At 41.0% G+C, this 19,419-nt stretch overlaps 1 protein-coding gene across 1 annotated transcript; it reads left to right on the forward strand.

Moving 5' to 3' along the window:
* Nucleotides 1-14,422: 14,422 nt before the first annotated feature.
* On the forward strand, nt 14,423-14,866 carry LOC122403888. Its single transcript, XM_043407683.1, has one exon. The coding sequence runs from the start codon at nt 14,423-14,425 to the stop codon at nt 14,864-14,866; it is 444 nt and encodes a 147-aa protein (XP_043263618.1).
* The last annotated feature ends 4,553 nt before the right edge of the window (nt 14,867-19,419 follow it).

Below are 19,419 nucleotides of genomic sequence, written 5' to 3' on the forward strand. Positions count from 1 at the left end.
TTAATTTTGCAATAATCCCTTGATCCATCGGTTGTATAATTGATGTAGTATTTGGAGGCAGACAAATAATTTCAAACTGTTCCTCTTCATCGTCTGTTTCAATTATGTGGCCTTGACAATTATCAACCAGCAAAATTGTCTTCCCTTGATATTTATTCTCCAATTGATGCTGTTTGACACTTGATTTAAAGTGGTTCTTATACCAGTCTGCAAAAATTTGTCTATTGACCCAAGCCTGCTTTTGGAACGTATAGACTATTGGCAACGTGCCACAATTTAAGGCTATTTATAAACAAATAAAAGTGGCAATTTGTGCGTTCCAGTCGTATTAGCACAGAAGCCAATAGTGACGCGGTCTTTTTTCATTTTTTTGCCTTTAATTTTCTGTTCTTCACCATGAACCAAAGTTTTCGAAGGAATAGCCTGCCACATTAAACCACTTCCGCCCATGTTGTAAATATTGTGTCCCTCGGTGCCTTCTTCCTCTACTTTCTTGGCAAAGTTAATTAAAAAACGTTCTGCACCCTCCTCATCTGCACTTTCTGCTTCCCCATGCACATGAAGTAGACGAATGTTGTGCCGTCTTTTAAATTTCGTCAACTAGCCTCTACTTGCCGTAAACGACGACGTTCCACCAATTTCGTTGTAAAGCTCCATTGCCTTTTCCTGAAGCTGGAGGTTCGACAGTGGATCTCCTAACGTTCGTCTTTCAAGGAACCACTTATACAAACTGCTATCAAGGTCGTCATGTTTTGGTTTCCTCTGGTTTTTCCATTGTAATATTTGGGACCCCTGATCTGCAAAATTACGGATATTCGTTCCTTCCCTACGAATTCTCCGAACTGTGCTTTCATGAACACCATATTCTTGGGCCAAAAATTTAACCGAAGCATCAAATTCTAAATTTTCTAAAATTTCAGTTTTTTGTTTCAGAGACAAAAAGATTTTCTTTAGAAAACACAAAGATAAACAGAGATAAACACAAAGATATAAAAGAAATGTGTATATTACACGATGTGCACCCGCGACCGTAACACACACAACACAACACACGCCATTACATGTACCGAATACGTGTGAGAGGGAATATCACATTCTGTCCTTCCAAAAATCGGTTCCGCCGAACGACGATCAAAAAATCCAGTTCTCGCTGCCCCATCCCCCTTGAGCGCTCGAGCGTGAAATCAAAGAAAGCCGAATAGACTACTCGTCTCTCAAGTTGCGTGCGCCCGGTCCCGACACGCGCGGCTATAGAGAGACAATACTGTAAGTACATGGTCGAGCGTCCCACCGTTTGTACCATGTCTTCGCGCGTCCCGTCAATGCGTGTGTTGCCAAGCTCAATCGCTGCTTCGGCACTTCCCTGGTGATCTCTTCAACTCGATCGCACCACCCTTTCCCATCGTCTCCTAAGTCCTCACCACTGAATTCCGGCACGACCGAAACGGTCAATAACGTTGCAGCTGACGCCGATGTCGAAGCACTGTCGAGCCGAGGTAGGCTAGTGATGGCCGCGTGGCGGTAAAACGCCGTGCACGTGTTGCCAATACACATTTTCTCGACCTGTGACAATTGAGAACGGCTTCTACACTTCTGTTCGACAGTTCCTTCTTCAGAAATGTCTGCAGAATCAGATCTTGTGTATAAATTTCGTGTCAGGTAAAGAACTTTTCGTAAATATACAAAAGTATTGTGTATAAAGTACGTACTTCGACACTTTTTCAAACTTTGGCGATCATTTACAACCGTTCAAAAGCACAAAATATTATAACTATCGATGTTAGCATATTCAGGAATCTCTCCTCTATCTTTTAAGATTAAGTGGAACTGTCTGATGTTTTTAATTTTCGCGTAATACCTTGTTTTTGTCCAAAATTGGACGTTTTCACAAAAACTCGTGTTTTTTCGAAAACTGAGGATGATATAGCAATTCTGTTTCCAGATTCGTGTTTAGGGTACGAAGCTCTATAAGAATTACCTAGTGGATATTGAAAAACAGAAAACAAAATTTAATTTGTAGAACAGTGTAATCTGGTAGTGGTGGTGTGATTCATTAATTCCTGTACACTTATTTCCGCAGAGGTAGCAGTCACTGTAAATGAATTTTTATTTGGATAGCAATCCATTTTTACTGTTTTTAATACTGAGTAACATGGGTAGAATTTTTTGTTAGTTTGCCTGATAATTTCGTATTGTCTTCTAGAAAGATCGGCTTCTACATACATTGCCAATGCCTGGAATGGTAACAATTGCGAATTTTGTTGTTGTGTACTTTTAGAATATGCTTTCTTATACTTATTTGCACGCCTTGGGGAAGTGGTTATCTCTTTCAGCATTTGGGAAGCATCTCTCATTCCACTGGTTTGTCATTTCATGCGAGCAGCAAAAATTAGTTGGTCCTTTTCCACTATGTTCCGTAATTCTTCTGTCTTCCTTTTTTTGCTTCGCTCGCTAGATTCTTCGAAAGTTTTTAGTGGCCGTCCCGATCGTGTTTTTATTTTAGTTACTTCAAATATTCCTTCAAGCCATTCTTGATTCTTTTGAAGAAAAATTTCTTCTTTTTTATGTGCCTCTGCCCATCTGTGTTTTATTTCCGATTTCACGTACGAAAATTTATGTTTAATTCCCTTTCTTTCATTTTCTGAATATTCTTCGCGGCTCAGAATGTAATTTTCAATGAATTTCAATTTATCATTGATATTGCAGTCTGTTTTGCGCAGTAGCACAATGTCGCACGCCAACTTAATATTGTGCGACTGTTTAGGGGGATATGCTTGGAGGCTCCAATATATGATATCCGCCAGATGAAGTCTTCGGTCTGCTTGGTAGTGTTCGGTGTTATTCTCGGTGTTACTTGTTTGATTTTTGGACTCAATCTGCTCTTTGGGCCAAGGTCGCCCAAAGAGCTAACCTCGCCATGGGCGTACCCAAGACCATGGGAGGAAGTATTAGTCGCTGATTGGTTTTTATTGTAAATACGCCGACCAATCATTTTGGCGGCGAAGTTGGTCGGTGGGAGGCGGCATATAACGGTGGTTTTTAATAATTTTTGCGGGCCCGGGTTTTTCGTGCCCAGATGTTTTGCGCGGTACCTGAGTCTGGTCATAAAACATCTGGCACCGGTCGTCGATGTTATTGCAGGTAGTAAAGTCATAGAGCGACTGGATTTGGAGGGCCATGCAGATTTTAAGTGATTTTATTATTTAAATAGCCGCCTTAGGGGCACTTGGTTATAAGCAAAAGCCTTGATTGTTTATAAAAGGTGTGACTCTATATCCGCTGGCTTTATGAATTTACTGTTACGCTGCAACACAGTCTTTTTGTTTTTGCATTATATTAAAAATATCTCTCCGGGTCATTACTCTAACTCCAGATGAACCTAAACACAAAATTATAATTTTTAAAGTAAAAGTAATCCATAATGAAAATATATCACGTATGACTGTTTATTATATTTCTAATGATTACAAGAAGATTCACGCGATTCCGCGGAAATTTCTTTTTCGAATATAATGTTAAAGCCTTTCCCTTGAATGTTAAAGAAAAATGAAAGTCGGGACGCACCCTGAAGTATGACAAAACCTTTCGAGTTATGATAATAGTGTCTCTAAAATTGAGTAAAAAATTCCTTTTATTCAACACTCTTTAAGTATATGAAAATAAACGAAGTTTTAATTAAAATGCTTGATATTTATGCACACTTACCTGCTTGAGAAGAATCCATAATTTATTGCTTATAAATATCTTTTAAAAAAAAGAATAATAACTTTGAAACTCTAATGCCGTAGAAAGTAACAAGGAAACACACGTTCGCTGTTCGACACGCTCAAGTTCAAACTGATCAAATGTTACGACTGCTAGCGTGAAGGCGACAAAATTGCAGTTTATGACATCGCAGGTACTTACCTTTTTCAGGTAAAAAGTTATTTTTGTCTGCAACGAGTTTGACTAAACTGACTTTTGGCCAGCTAGATCGGGCAAATACCCCACTGTGCGTCGCGCCGCTAAGAACCCTGTCAGAGCGGACAAAGCCGGCCGAAGTATATAGTTTTTTGCCCCCTCCCATAATGTGTCAAGAAGAGGGGGGTCAGGCCATTGAATTGCATTCACCCGGAGCTCGGATACTGAGGGGTCAATACTATTCATTGGTGACCACATCACGTACCATACCCCTGAGTTCTCATACGTGGCTCCAATGGGATTAACTGATAGACACGGGGTGGCAGATTCAAACATATCCCAACTGTAATAGCCATGAACGTTGGCTGCAGCGTTGGAGTAAGCGGATACACTATCAATCCAGTGCTTTAGCCCCTTTCGGGCCTGACCTTCTTGATTACCCACTATTATGGGAAGACTGCGCTCTGAATCGATGGTGCATATCATGTGGATCTTATTTATGCCTGAGTCTGATGAAATCGGGATACCAAACATAGTGTGTTGGTTGACTCGAAACGTCGACAACTTCTTCACGCCCGATCCCTGCAATATACCTAACTTAGTAGCCCATTGCATAGTACAGTGGACCGGAACAGGGCTGAACGTTAACCAGTCGTCGTTGTTGAACGCTTCGACAATACAGTTGACATCCCACTGTCCCCAAGTTGAGAATATGTCTCGAACGGTGTGATGTATGACCATGCCTGAAAACAGGGCATCTTTTAATAGAGACAATGAGGCGTCAAGGTGCATTTCCTCCAACCTGGTGTCAAATCCAGCCCACTCCCGTGGGGTTAGGTCATTCAGGGATAAGAATAGTGATGTGCTAAAGCTGATTGCACATGCATGCATATGCACCCAATGCAACATACCGTCTGAATTTTCAAACCGGTAGTTCATGTCGTGGGTGGAGATCAAGCCGCACGCAACACCTATGCGAGTAACGGAGTCCATCGTTGATATATGGTAACCCGGAGCGTACTTTAACGGGTTGATTGAGTGCCAACGAACACGTAGTTTACGATCGCGTCGGGACCACTGCACTCTGGTCATCCCAGTTGGTGGGGAATGAGTCGGAGTTAGGGCGCTGAAATTGTACCCAATCATTCGTTTGCGGGCCGGGACATCCTCGAAAGTGAACTTGCTGGATTGTATCCGCTCTTTAGAATCCAGAGGCGTACCGTCTAAAGTCCAGGCACCATCAGATGACTCGGTGTAGTCTGGGCGGAAATCGATGGATACATCTGAAGCAACACCATTGTACCACGCTCCGTACAACTCAGCAACCATGGAGGCAGCAGTTCCACAGGAGTTTAGCACACCTAGTCTCGTACAGATTTCTCGATGAGCAATTGTGGCATGACGCTGTATGTTGGGGATGTTGTCGGTACGCCACCAATTTGCCCAAGTCGACATAAATTTGGCGGGTTGGACGGCCACAGCAGTCGAAGCTTTGTAGATAGGGACGTTCAAGCCGGCAATGTTGATCACATTCGAGCTGGATTGGGTATTTTCGTCTACTAAAACCAACATAGCATTTGTCTGTCCGGGTAAAAATACACTGTTTATACATGGCATATACGTATAACGTATCTGCATCTCGTCATCACCAAAGTCTATCAGAACATCTCGCATGTGCATGACACTACCATTCCATAAAACAGATGAAAGAAACGAAGCTATGTACGGAATGAGGGCTGAACCTCTGAACCCGGATCTAATCGGGATGGCAACCCACGTACTATCTACTGATTCATAGCCAAAAGGAGCGGGTAGGTTGGCGGATGTCGTACCATTCCCTATTTCAACGAATGTATCGAGAGTAACGGCGATGAGCTTACTGTGTACTGTGTTTATGTCGGGTGGTGACATAATTTCAACGGTCGGATCCATGGTTCGTTTCACTTTGCGGAGGAACCTATAACATATCGGATCTGATTTGGATAGGGAGCTGTTCACCGACAAAGACATGCATGCAGAACGGATGAGGGGGGCGTGTTCCAACACTGTGTTTGGTCTCTGACTCATTGCCTTGACTAAACTTGTCATAGACAAGCATCACGAACATTGGGACCACGAACTGTGGCACCCAAAACACCGGTGTTGGCAGGATCCGCCAGCCTACTCAGAAACTGCATGTATGAGTTTGAGTACGGAGTTTCAACTCCCTGTTCAAACAGTCCTCTCGTGTGGTCACCAATGAATAGTATTGACCCCTCAGTATCCGAGCTCCGGGTGAATGCAATTCAGAATTTCCGAAATAACACGTCAGAACCTTCTAGAATTACGCGAATTCATAATAGGTACGGGCATCGCGGCCGAGTTTTTACGTCTCGGACCCACACGATATTTAAACAATAATGTAAATGAACACCCACGTTGTATATTAACAATATATATATTTGGATACAGAATAAACGATATGCATACAGATACAGTCTCGACACGTGTTCACTCTTCCTATTATTCCTTGTATCTCTCCGCTCTCCATCTCTCAGATAGATGTCTCTCATTCACACTCTCGAGGTCGGCATGCGCACTCCGTCATAATGCATGTCTACATATCCAACAGGAATTATCTAAACCTGTTATCTCGCTTAATATTTCCGTTTTTTGGAAAGCTCGACGAGCTGTGTTGCCGTCGTTTGTATTGCCACTTCCTCCTGGTTTAGGTTTATCTATGTTCAATGCTAAACGTTCCCAAAATAAATTTTGAACTTCTATTTTCCGTGATGCAAATATTTCTTTATCTTCCTTTCGTTTTATCTGCCATTTTTTTATTTTAATTCTGTAGGATATGTGTATAACGCATTCGAAAAATCGAATCCAGGCATGTAGAGGGCTGACTCCATAATATAACCTTTCCTCTTCTTTCGGTGCAAACTCTATTGCGCGAAGATCCACAATTTTCAAAATTTGTTTAGGCCCTGCACCACAAATAGGACAGCGTTGAAACGATTTCGTTTTTGTTAATATATTCAACACCTTGCCGTCAATTAACGCCATAATTAATTTGAATTTTATCTTCAAAGTCTTGTCTTTGTGTGGCAAATTTAAATCTGATAAATTACTGATTTCATGATCAATATTTTGTTTTTCTTTAAGAATATGTTCTGCGGTTTCTTTAATGTACTCAAGTTTCACTGGCCTACAAAATCTTATAGAGTGCGGAGTGTCATTGTTCCATAAAATAATATTATTGCTTGTTACAAATTTTAGCGGTATTAGCGTAGTTGCAAAAAGGGAACCATCTGTGCCAACTATATTTTCTGATTGTTCGAATCTTTGCTTATATATAGAATGTCCGCTGCTACCATCAAAACCATAGCTGAAAATAATTTCACATTGAATCACATCATCACTGCTATTTGAAACAATACTGTCGATTACTTCTGTTTGTAACAACACAATTCTTTGTACAGTATGCTCTACAAGATTTTGCAATTGAACTTGTGCAGTTCTTTCCGTGACGATAATTCCGGGTGGTCTACAATTTTTCTTTGATTCCAATATAGCGTCATATTTAGGATATACACATATGTCACAATGTCGCTGTTTACTTTTTAATCTAATATTGACATATACGTATTGTCGTTTACTTAGATTATTATCGTAAAGAAAAGCTACAGCTTCCTCAATGGAAAATGGTATTGGCTCTTGTTTATTGTAAAAAAGCAATTTCCTCATTTTTTTGGCGCGATTAGGACTTCTCACTGTTTCATTTAGAACTACAGCTACATTTACGTTTCCTCTTTTACGTGCTGCCATACTTGTTGCATGTACAACTAAACCCAATTCTTCATTCATTTCTTCCGAAAGTTCTGCTGCTTCCCGTCTTTGTGATCGCGACGATTTTTCTTCATATGATAAACGAGGCCGTCCTACAGATGTTGAAGCTTCTGAATTAATGTTACTATATTTTTCAAAAGTGAAATGCCCCTGTAACCATTCCTGATGCTTCGATTTAAATTCGTATAATATTCGGTGAGAACATTTCCATTTATTAGACAAATTACTGCAAAACACGCGCACTTTATCTTTAACTGATTTTTTGTAACTGTCAGAAATATCAGTCTGTTTTATTCCGTCGAAAATAAAGGCGGAAACGGCAGTTATCTTTTTATTTAAATTACTTTCATTGTGCCATGCGTTGAAAAGGTCTTCATTCTTGAAGTAGTACTGGTCTACAAAAATAAAAACTTTTGTGTGCCCTTTGTACGGAAAAAAATGTTCGATGCAATATAGAAGTGAAACATACCTGAAGAATCTTGCGACATTATTATATGTATAAAGTCTTTGATATAATTATAACAAAAGTCCACAATATACACTACAACACTGTACACTATACACTGTTTTACTCTAAACTATGAAACTTATGAATAAAACTATAATACATGTAAAATATAACTATAATATACATATATAACTAAATTTTAATTTAGAGAATTTATACTGTAATATATAAAATTAAATGAAAACTTCAAACTGCAAGAGATGGTTCACTGTGCGCATTCGGTAAAAGACTAATCCGAGGAGGCAGAAAGACACTTCGAACGAGCCAATATCCAGTGTTTATACGAATTAATACTAACAGAAGATAAGGTCCACGCAATGAAAGCGTTTCAGATTTCCCTCAACCTTCTCAGGCGCCTTTTAAGCGGTTGCATAGGGACACGCGTTCAGAACGCCAAAATTCCTCGCGCGACGGATTTTAAAATCCCTATAGAGCCAAAGGTTGCAGGAAGTTGCACTTAAAATTTACATGATCTGAACAGCAATTGTCTAAGCTTTCATATAAAATAGGTCCGATGTGTATCACTTCTAATCATTTTTTATAAGCCTTCTCAAAGTGTAAATAGTTATAAATTTTACATTGTTTATACACGCATTAAGAAATGCTTATAACCCATATAAATAACTAAAATATATTTACTTACCTACATACTGGTGTAATACAAACCTATATTTTATTGTTCTATAATGAGTAATTACAACAATTAGTTTCACTTAAAATTTCATGATTTACACTTTATAACACTATATCTGATTATAGAATTGCCTGAAATATATAATATGATTGGAGTTTGAAGGTTTCGAGGGTTATCAATACATAGGGGGGAAAAATTTCTGTAAACATTGAAGTTGAAAAATTGACTTTTGGCCACAAAACGCCGCTTTCCAGACCACTGTGCAGCGGGTAAGTGAGGTGGGGAGTATCCACATGTCCTTTCCAATGTCACCCGGCGCGGCATTATCGTTGAGGGCGATGATGGTAACCCCGCTGTCGGACAGACTCCAGTTAGTGGTCCTGGGACCTTGCCCAACGGCCGGGTTGCCACCCCTCCTTATTGCCCACTCGAGCATGTCGGCTCCCACGAATACGGCTTCATATTGCCAGAAACCCGACTGTCGCAGGCTCATAACCTTACGCTCTGGGAGATCAACACATTCCGCCCACGCGTACTCCACGCCGGATGGTTGCACAGTCGAGGTGCGCCGAAGATCATCATAGAGGGCAACCCGAATTCCAAGATCTTCCAATCGTGGCGCTCTCCCGCCAATGACCGCTGAATGGCCCCCGCCAAATGGGTTGTGTTGCTCAGGTAGCCGTAAGCCTGGTTGCCCCTAGAGGGGTTCACTAACCCAGTGGCCTGGGTCGAAGGATTTGTGGCTGCTTCGATAAACTCTGAGCCCCTACCGGGTAGCCTCGATCTTACCGTGCGAATGTTGACAGTCGGACCCGACTCCCACCCAGCGTGTCTCCGCCAACGCTTGCCTCCTCCGCGCACGCGCAGCCCGAAGCTCGTTGCTGCTAAGGTGGGTTAGCCCGTCTAGTGTGAGGGGGGCGGTTTGGGCGCGGTGACGTGGAACCCTGACTTCTTTTACTGCCTGCTTGACGGTGTGATAGAGCAGTGCGGTATCGCTGTCGGTTATGTTGCTCACGGGCACACCCTGTAAGGTATCGAGTACCACCCTGCGTGTTTCGTCCTCAACACTCGATGTGGTACTGTCGGTATACTCACCCCCGCATCGAGGGGTAATGTTTGACGTTGCACTGCTAGGGATACGTGCTCGCCCTCTCCCCTGGGTTGGGGACTCAGGTGGATGAGAGCCGGATGGGTACTGCGGGCAGGTGCCACACCCTGGCTCCCTAGCACGAGCGCCATCTTGGGCTGACGCTGCGGGTATGACAACCTCCGCGTCTCGCGCCTCGGCCTGCTCGACCAGTTCATCTAAGTCAGCACTGAAACAATCCTCCCAGCCGTAATGCTGGTGAATCGTGCCCGCGTTCGTGAAGAATTGGTCACCCCTTCTGTTATCGCCAGCAATGTAGCTGGTTGTTCCGCTGGTTAGCCTGTTTTTCCGCATGGGTTAGACTTTCGGCCTCGGCTATGGTTGGCGCATCCCAAAAACGCTCACGCCTCATGATGAAGGTGGGCTCGCGATATACGCGCTGGTTTTGTTGACCCCCGTTACCGCCGTGTTACCATTGGCGGCATGCATCTCCCTATTGTGGGCACGTGCCACGGCGGCCAACCACCCGTTGGCGTTCGTCACCGGTAGGGGGCGGAGCAGATGCTCACGGTCTGCAACGATGTCCGCCTCTTGATGCTCCACGCGGACGGTCTTCGCGGGCTCGCCAGCCAGCTCAGCGAAGAGGCAGATGGGACATACTTGAGCGGCAACAACAGAAGCGGCCGTTTTGTCGGTGCACAAAGTGCGGAGGAAGAATTCCTGTCGTAACTCGCTCTCGTTCTCCACATCATTCCCCTCGCCATCGCTGACGGGCGCGCCCTCCCCACCACACTCGTCCGCCGGGCCGCCAACGGCCCAGAGGCGCACTAGTGATTTGAGACCGCGGGTGTTCGCCTTTGCGTCGTCTGGCGTTACACACCCTATCTCCCCGAAGGTCTGGGCCCATGACCGAAAGCTCCCAGCCCCTATCCCCTTCTGGAGGACCGCCTTCGCCGCCGATACAGCCCAAAGCCTGGTTTTTGACCCAGCTTCTAGAACTCCCAGAAGTCGCGGGCCGTTGCTACGGACCTTTAATAAACTTAAGATAGGTGAATAAAATTGTGGATAATTTAAAAACTAAGAAAATATTACAGATATACAGATTTTTCTCGGGTTGACCTGTGACTGACTCCCCGCAATTGTCCAGCTTCGTCCGGATGAATCACACTGATCCCACCGCTGCCACCAAATAATATTGTGTCCCTCGCGGTTTAACGTATTGCGTGGGCGGTTGCGGATTCAGGAGTGGTCGAAAAATTAGTATTCACCGAACTTCGAGCGGACGGCAGAAAAGAACTTCACTCGTATAGACAATAGGTGTAGTTTATTCGTAACTCTAATTGTCAATTCCCTTGGTCTGTCTTCACATGGTCGTCTATGCGCGGTCATTAGCTTATATCTCAACGGGGAACGTTGCGCATTCGGCTGCGATTACCACATATTGTTGATCCGCAGATTCCTTTCGTTGAGCAGCAGGCAATGACCCTTGGTCAAGTTACCACTAAGCCATCGCAAGTGCCACTCATGGCACAACAATAGTAATATCGTTCGAATTTATAATTTTTCCATTTTTATTTTTCTAACCAAATATGACTAAATGTCAACAACCAAAAACAAGTGACAAACATATATTGATAGAGTCAACTTCACACTTTAGAATGTTATACCATATGAATGTAGTTCCAAAACAATTCATTTTAGATTAATTGCTGAAGCCTCTGGTCGCGCAAACCGCAATTATTTTTGCACCAACCTAATTACTCGTTATAAATAAAAAGTTCGCGCTGAATTAAGCATAAATCACGTGATATTTCATTTTTTTTAAAAATGTACTTACACCACTTTTAAAATAATCGGTCTATATGGTCCTTCGAGTTAGATTTAGTGTTTGTGAACAATTGTGGACAATAAATTGAATAAAAATTCTATGCATTCGACTTCCGTGTAACCGACGGTGATTTACTTGAGAGACGCTAGGCTCTGGTGAACTACAGGACTTGGAACGTCGTTGCACAATCCACAACGAGAAAACAGATCTGGGAAGCATTCACTGATCACCTTCTTACCTATTCATCTGATCCGTAAGTCCTTCGTGCATTTCTCGAATTGTGTTAACAGTATTAACTATGGATTCAATCTTGAAAACGCAGATTTCGGATCGTAAAAAGGTGAAGTCCGCCTTGACTCGTTTTAAGAAATTTTTCGAATCATACGATCGATAAATGTCGATTACGACACCTGAAATTCATTTGGGAAAAATTTCGTAGTTATATGAAAAATTTGACGCGATACGATCGTTAATAGGAAATATCATAGAAGGAACTGATCTCGAAGAAAGGTACGCGAACGAACAAGAATCATTTGTACCATCGTATTGTAACATAGTTGCCACTGCTAGAGATTATATCGCGCAAATGCGCCTACAAAATTCTGCGCACACGAACATACCGAAATCGAGTACGTTTTCTTCGGGAACAGAACCTCTATGTCGCCTAAAATTACCAACGATATAATTATATACATTTGATGGGACGTTTGTAGTTGAAATTCAAGGACATACTTGAATCATTAATACATGACAATGAAGCTTTAGGCAACATTGAGAAATCCCGTTATTTAAATTCTTCATCAAAGAGTGACGCAGCTCGCATAATTCAATCTTTAGGAGTTTCTGAAATAAATTACGATCTTGCGTGGAAAGCGTTAAAGGACATTCGTACGTTATGGGACATGCTAGTATTAACGAAAATATCTTTCTCTGGATTTAGACGTCTGTTAGTTGATATGAAAGGTAGCTTAATCACACTCAGTATGTTAGGAGAACCAATGGAGTATTGGGGTAGTTTAATCGTGTATTTATTATCGACGAAATTTGACACTAACGATACGTGAGCGAGAGTGCAAGCAATCAAACATTGCGAGCGATGACAGACTTTTTAGAGAAACATTGTAAATACCTTGATAAAACTGCAAATGCTAAAGTAGTATCGTCGAATAAAGTTGCAGTATTTCATGAAACACGAAACACTCGATATAAAGGGGTCTTCTACTCTAAATCGCCAAAAAAATTCGATTTTTTTTTTGCATTTTCCTAAAAGATATGGTCTTAGAAATATGTGTGCAAAAAGTATATCACCGACCTTCTAAAATTAACGAAGGTATACGTATTTTTCGGTCGAGCTATACCTATTTAAACGGTCTGATTCTTCTGTTTAAATGCGGTCTTCTCAAAACTATCTTTTCTAAATTGACTTCCATGATATTTCAAGATCTGCTTGACCGATTTCGTTCAAATTTGGCATGTACCTTCAGTACATGTGTCGCTATGGTTTGTTCTAGAATGCAGTCAAAATCATTATTCTTTCTATTTTTTTTTAGCCTGTTAAAATTAAAAACATGAAAATAACCAATATTTCAACCTCAAAAAGCGGTCATTTTTTTAAGTACCAATTTTTTCTGTCCTTTTACTACCGGCTGTAGAAAAATGTATCCTAATTAAGAATCTTGTTCATTTTTTTGACTTAGACAAACAGAACGGTTGGAATCATGGAAGCCATAAAAACACTTTTTCGGTACTCGATTGCGTACGAGGCTCTGTGCTGCCACTAATTTTGACTATTTCTCGTTGTAAAAATTTGTAAATATTACTGAAAGAGTAATGAACATACATACAAAAAACGTCGATGCAAGAAGTTACATAGTTTCTTTATACATACAAAAAAAGAAAAATTCCAAAGAGAACTTAAAAAAACGCGTTTTACAGTAGAAGACCCCCTTAAGAACGTAGCAGCGTACGTTACGAACAGTATGTATTCTTCGTAGAACTGAACACCCGTTATATAATTGTACTTAGTTTTTAAAATTGTCTCAGAGCGATCATATTTCAAAATTTCAAGAATTGCGTGCATGTTTTAATTGTCTCCAACAAGGACACAAACATATGGAGTATACGCGTGGAGGATGTAGGAAATGCTTAAAAAAGCATCATATCCTCCTCCTACGTTTAGACAGTGTTGTACGTAACTAATTCGTCACGATCGACTAATGTTTCATTTTCACGCGAACCTTTCTAAGAAACAAATCACGTCACAAACATACATTTCACATTCAAAGGATAACAATTGCACCATGTTATTCACTGCGGTAGTATACGTAAATGATTATAAAGAACGTAAACAAAAATGTATTGTATTGTTAGATTCAAGATCTCAGTCTCATTTCATCACTGAAGCGTTGATTAAAACGCCAAGACTTAGAAATAGTAAATGTAGTATGTAATCTACTGTATCAGGCATGCGTAACCATCACTTCAAGATTCAACGGATTCAGCAAATCGATTTCATGTTTATTACTGCCAAAAATAACCGAGAATATTTCGAACACTCTCATCGACATATTTGCATTATCGATTCCTGGAAATATCATGCTGGCGGACCCCCGTTTCCATCAACTCGGGGAAATCGACATGATTATTGGAGCACGTATGTTTTGGGACCTACTGTGCATCAGACGCCACTCTTTAAGACCTAATTATCCGTCAGTACAGAAGACAAAACTCGGTTGGATTGTTATTGGAAATATGAATCGCGCACATCTTACAGCACAAACACAGACCACGTGCTATGTAACAAACCAACAGTTACACAGTCAAGTAGCTGATTTCTGGGAAATCGAACCTTTTATCGATGAAGCACGTCTCATCAATAAAAACAATTACTACGAGAAACATTTCGTGTCAACTGTGATTCAGGACAACAACGGACGACACGTGGTCGGAATTCCGTTTAGAAAAGAAATCAAAGGATTAGGACATTCAAGGCAACAAGCGGAACGCCGACTACTCGCATTGGAACGAAGGCTGAGAAAACAACCACATATTCAAGAAGAATGTATTGAATTTATGTGGTAATATGAGCAACTTGGACACATCATGGAACTGAACGAGGAGCATCGTGAAAATGGACAATTAAGATTCTATTTACCGCATCATGCCGCTATCGAGGAGAACAACAGCACCACAAAATGACGCGTAGTTTTTGATGGATCTGCGAAAACTACATCTGGGCTATCCTTGAACAATGTACAGATGGCTGGACCAGTGGTACAAGAGGATCTACTTTCAATTTTATTACGTTTCCGCAAAATCTTGCCAATTAAAACGAATTAAATAATGCCATTTATGGGACAACATCCGCGCCTTTCCTGGCGACTAGAACACTGCGACGAATTTAAGAAATTCATGTAGAAGATTCTCCTGCCGTCAGTCGTGTAATCTTGGAAGACTTTTACGTAGACGATCTTTTGTCTGGCACGGACTGTTTAAAAGAAGCGATTAAGTTAAAAAATAACGTTTCGTCCATTCTAGCGACGTCAGGTTTTGAACTCCGGAAATGGACAACGAACGAGTCGCGTATTTTGGGTTCATCGGATGGATTACAACCCAACGTACATATTGCAGTCGGCAAAGATTTAAAAACGCTCGGATTTCTCCGGAAATCGCAGACGGCCATACTGCGATTCTTAGTGGAAAAACCATTTTGATATTGTGTCACAAAGCGAACAATTTTATCGGACGTTTCTCAAATTTTCGATCCCCTAAAAGTAATTGGGCTAGCTACAACTCGAGCAAAAATACTATTGCAAGAACTATGGCAGCTACAACTTTCCTGGGTCGAATCATTGCCTCAGCATCTCCATTTCGCAAGGAATTTGAAGCAATAAATAACATCATTATTCTTAGACGTATACTATCTGCTGAAGTTGAGAAAATTGAATTACAGGGGTTTTGTCCTTAAAAAACTGACAATAGACCACAAATTTATTACGTGCAAAATCACGCGTAGCTCCATTAAAATAATCACTCTCCCAAGATTGGAACTGTGTGGAGCATTGCTGCATGCACGACTCGCAAAGAAGGTGAGGATAGCGTTACGATTAAATTGTAACGAGTACTACTGGTGTGATTCAATAATCATGCTTACTTGGGGCTAATCGTCACTCAGTAAATGGAAGACTGTTTCGAGGAATTTGGATGTATGTGCAATCAAAGGAAAATCCTGCAGACGTCATATCGCGCGAAGTCAACCCTTTGTCGCTTCTTTCTGCAACCCTCTGGTGAAACGAACCGTCATGGCTAGAAACGGATTCGTCTATCTAGCCATCAATAGAACCACGTGCAACTGAAATACCAGATATTAAAAGGAGAACGATTTTCATCATTCACGCGACTTACGAACGATCACATATTGTTTAGGTTTTGTAAAAAACGTAAGATGTATTCATAATCGCATCAAATTAGTGAATACGCCAGAAAATCGTACAATTGTACACACAGATTATCTTTCATCAGAAGAATTGAAATGTACCGAAATTCTTCTTCGAACTGCACAATCGGATTGTTTTTTGACAATCTCTGTCAAAATCCAGTGCACTGCATTCCTTGAATCCATTTATAGACGAAAGTGGATTAATCAAGGTGGGCGGGAGATTGAAAGAAGCCCAGATTTCGTTTAATCGAAGGCATACCGTCATATTACCATCGAAGCATTATCTCACGAAACTTCTCGTCTCGCTTGAACATTTAAGATTACTACACGCAGGCTGTAAAGCCGCTCTATCGTCATTAGGCAGACGTTACTGGCCCCTTTCAGCTGAAAATATTGTAAAGAACATAGTACGAAATTGCGTTCGATGCTTTAGAACTAACCTGTGACTCAAGAGTGGGGAATTTACCTATCGTACGAATCACCCCAACTTTGTGTCTGCAGCGTGGATTATGCAGGCTCGGTATTCATAAAAGAAACCATTCGCACAAGGCTCACATTAAAGGCCTATTATTTTTATAATTTATATACATAAAAATTTTTATAATATATTTATTTTTATCTGTTTCGTTGCAAACGCAATTCACTTCAGGCTAGCTATAGATTTATCGTAAGATTTAAGCTATAGATTTAAGTACCGATGCATTCTTAACCCCTTGATATACCATTTGATTCCAAATAATTTTTCAAACGTATACTATTCAATATTATTTAAATTTGTTCGTGGAATGACCACGAAAAGGAATAGATTTGTTTTATGAATACCTCGTCAATGTAAAAATGTGTTGGTTTTAATATACAAGACTTGACGATGAGTGAGTAGCCTCATAATTGTGAAACTTGGCATCAAGAACTTGTAACGAGTCAGACTCGTCATTGTATGTCAAGGGGTTAAATACTTTACGAAGATTTGTTTCGCGCCGAGGACTATGTCACAGTACAGGGTGCGCCGTTAGAATCCAGACAAAAGAAGTCTTGTGTAAAAAGTTGTTTATTTAAGCCAATATACAAAAATACAAAAAATGCTGTTATATCTCATTTAAAAGCTCCTTGTTGAGAACTTTTATTCTGTATAACCACCCTGCGCCTCTATAACCTGCTCGATTCTTGCTCTACAACGCGAGCACGCTGACTTCAATTGTTCGCGTTTCATGGTCGTGAATTATGACTCGATAGCAGCTCGCAGGGAGTTGACGTTAGGGTGCCTGCACTTGTTAGTGTGTCTCTCGATTACGCCCCACACGTAGTAGTCCAGTGGGTTTAGGTCGGGGCTGTTAGGAGGCCAGAAATCCTTCGACCAAAACATGTCGACATTGTTAGAGAGCCAATTTTGAACAAGATGACTCGTGTGAGCAGGTGCGCCATCTTGTTGGAATAAATACGGCCTTCCAGAAGCCATAGTCTCCATCCACGGCTTTACTACTGTCCTCAGGACCTCAAAATAAACCTCCTTTGTGATTGTTTCGCCTTTTTTGAAGAAGTGCGGCGGCATGACATCGCCCTCACTTGAGACGACGCTCAAAACGTGAACACTGGCTGGAAATTTTGAATTTGGAACAAGCCAACGGTCGTTCCTCCTGTTCACTTTGGCATCCACGGTGAAAATTTTTTCATCAGAAAAAAACCTAATGTGGCCAGCAGCTTCGTGTTTTAATGAACACAGAAGCAAATTACAACGGGCAAGTCTTTTAAGCTTGGCGGCCTCGGAGAGCATCTGACGGACTTTGAGAACGTAGGAGACATATCTAAGATCCTCTTGAGCGATTCGACGGACAATCGTTTCACTCACCCCCAAGACGGAGGCCAATTTTCGAAGTGAAGTCCCTGGATCTTCCAAAATCATGTCTTGGACCCTTTGAATGATTTCTGGCGTCCTTGTTGATTTTTCCCTAACCTGAACTTTTCTCGCCGGAGAAGTAGAACCCTTCTCGAACCCCTCTGAGACTGCGTATCTCTTCGCAACGTCGTATACCGTCGATCTCGGGTACCCAAAGAATTTTATAATTTCGACCGGCGTTCTCCCGGCGCAAAGGCTTTCTATAATCGCCGCTCTTCTATTATATTCCGCGCTTGGCTTGACGAGGTCTGTCATTTTGAGGTTATAGAAGTCTTATTGACGTATTCAACTAACTTCAGCGTCAATTAGCACCAACCTCTGAATTCTAATATGGTGGGAAATTCAAATTCAATTCTGTCCGGATTCTAACGGCGCACCCTGTATATACTTCGACAATGGAGCAAATTTTGTCAGTGTACGCAATGAACTTCTAGAATTAGGCACACTTTTATGGGACAGTCACCACAATGAACGTGTAACTAAATTTTAAAATCAATTTTTTTTTAGTGCATTTTTTGAAAGTATATATATTTGAGACATTTTTTGTATAGCCTTAATCAAGAGACATCTGCTGTTGTTAAAAGTCGAAATTCTAGCGTTTGTGGCATCTGGGTACCAACACTTAGGAAGGAATTTTGTATGGAGCTGGGATTAATTAGTATGATCTTGCAGACTATAAATGCGTTTCTCTCGAAATGTTACTTTCTTAACTGGCGTAGATAAACTCTCAAAAACTATACGTTAGATTGCTCGGAAATTATTACACATTGTTCCACATACTAGTAGCTCTCGCCCGTACCAAAATTATATTTTTGTAATGAGCATATGATATAATTTTATTAAAAACTTTGCAGAAAAAATGACGAAATTTTGCAATTTTTAATTCAAGCTTTCACCATTTTACGAATTTGCAACGTAAATTAATTATTTTGTTACGGGCGATAACAGGAAACCTACCAAATAAAAATCTCTGATTTTTTTTGTTTAGTCAACCTTGAGAGCTACAATTACCTACGCCAGTGTTTAAACACATGTTTACTGTGGGCGCAACTAAAACATGAAAAGTTAATAAAAATTATTGGAAAATTTATTTTGTATTCACATGAGACTGTCCGCTTAAGTGATGATCAAATTGAATGGCACTTAATTCCGCCTCGCGCTGCTCATTTTGGTTGACTATGGGAAAGAGTAGTAAAGGCCACGAAATTTCATTTAAAACGAGTCATGGCTGATACTAAACTCAGGTACGAAGAATTGTATACACTGTTAACACAAGTAGAGGTATTTTTGAACTCCCGACTT

This window comes from Colletes gigas, unplaced genomic scaffold (genome assembly GCF_013123115.1).
Source record: "Colletes gigas isolate AHSC1104 unplaced genomic scaffold, ASM1312311v1 Colletes_gigas_Sc00083, whole genome shotgun sequence".
Lineage (NCBI taxonomy): Eukaryota > Metazoa > Arthropoda > Insecta > Hymenoptera > Colletidae > Colletes > Colletes gigas.

What these genes read in the sequence shown, in the direction of transcription:
- LOC122403888 (XM_043407683.1), top strand. Translation starts at nt 14,423, where the DNA reads ATGATTATTGGAGCACGTATGTTTTGGGACCTACTGTGCATCAGACGC.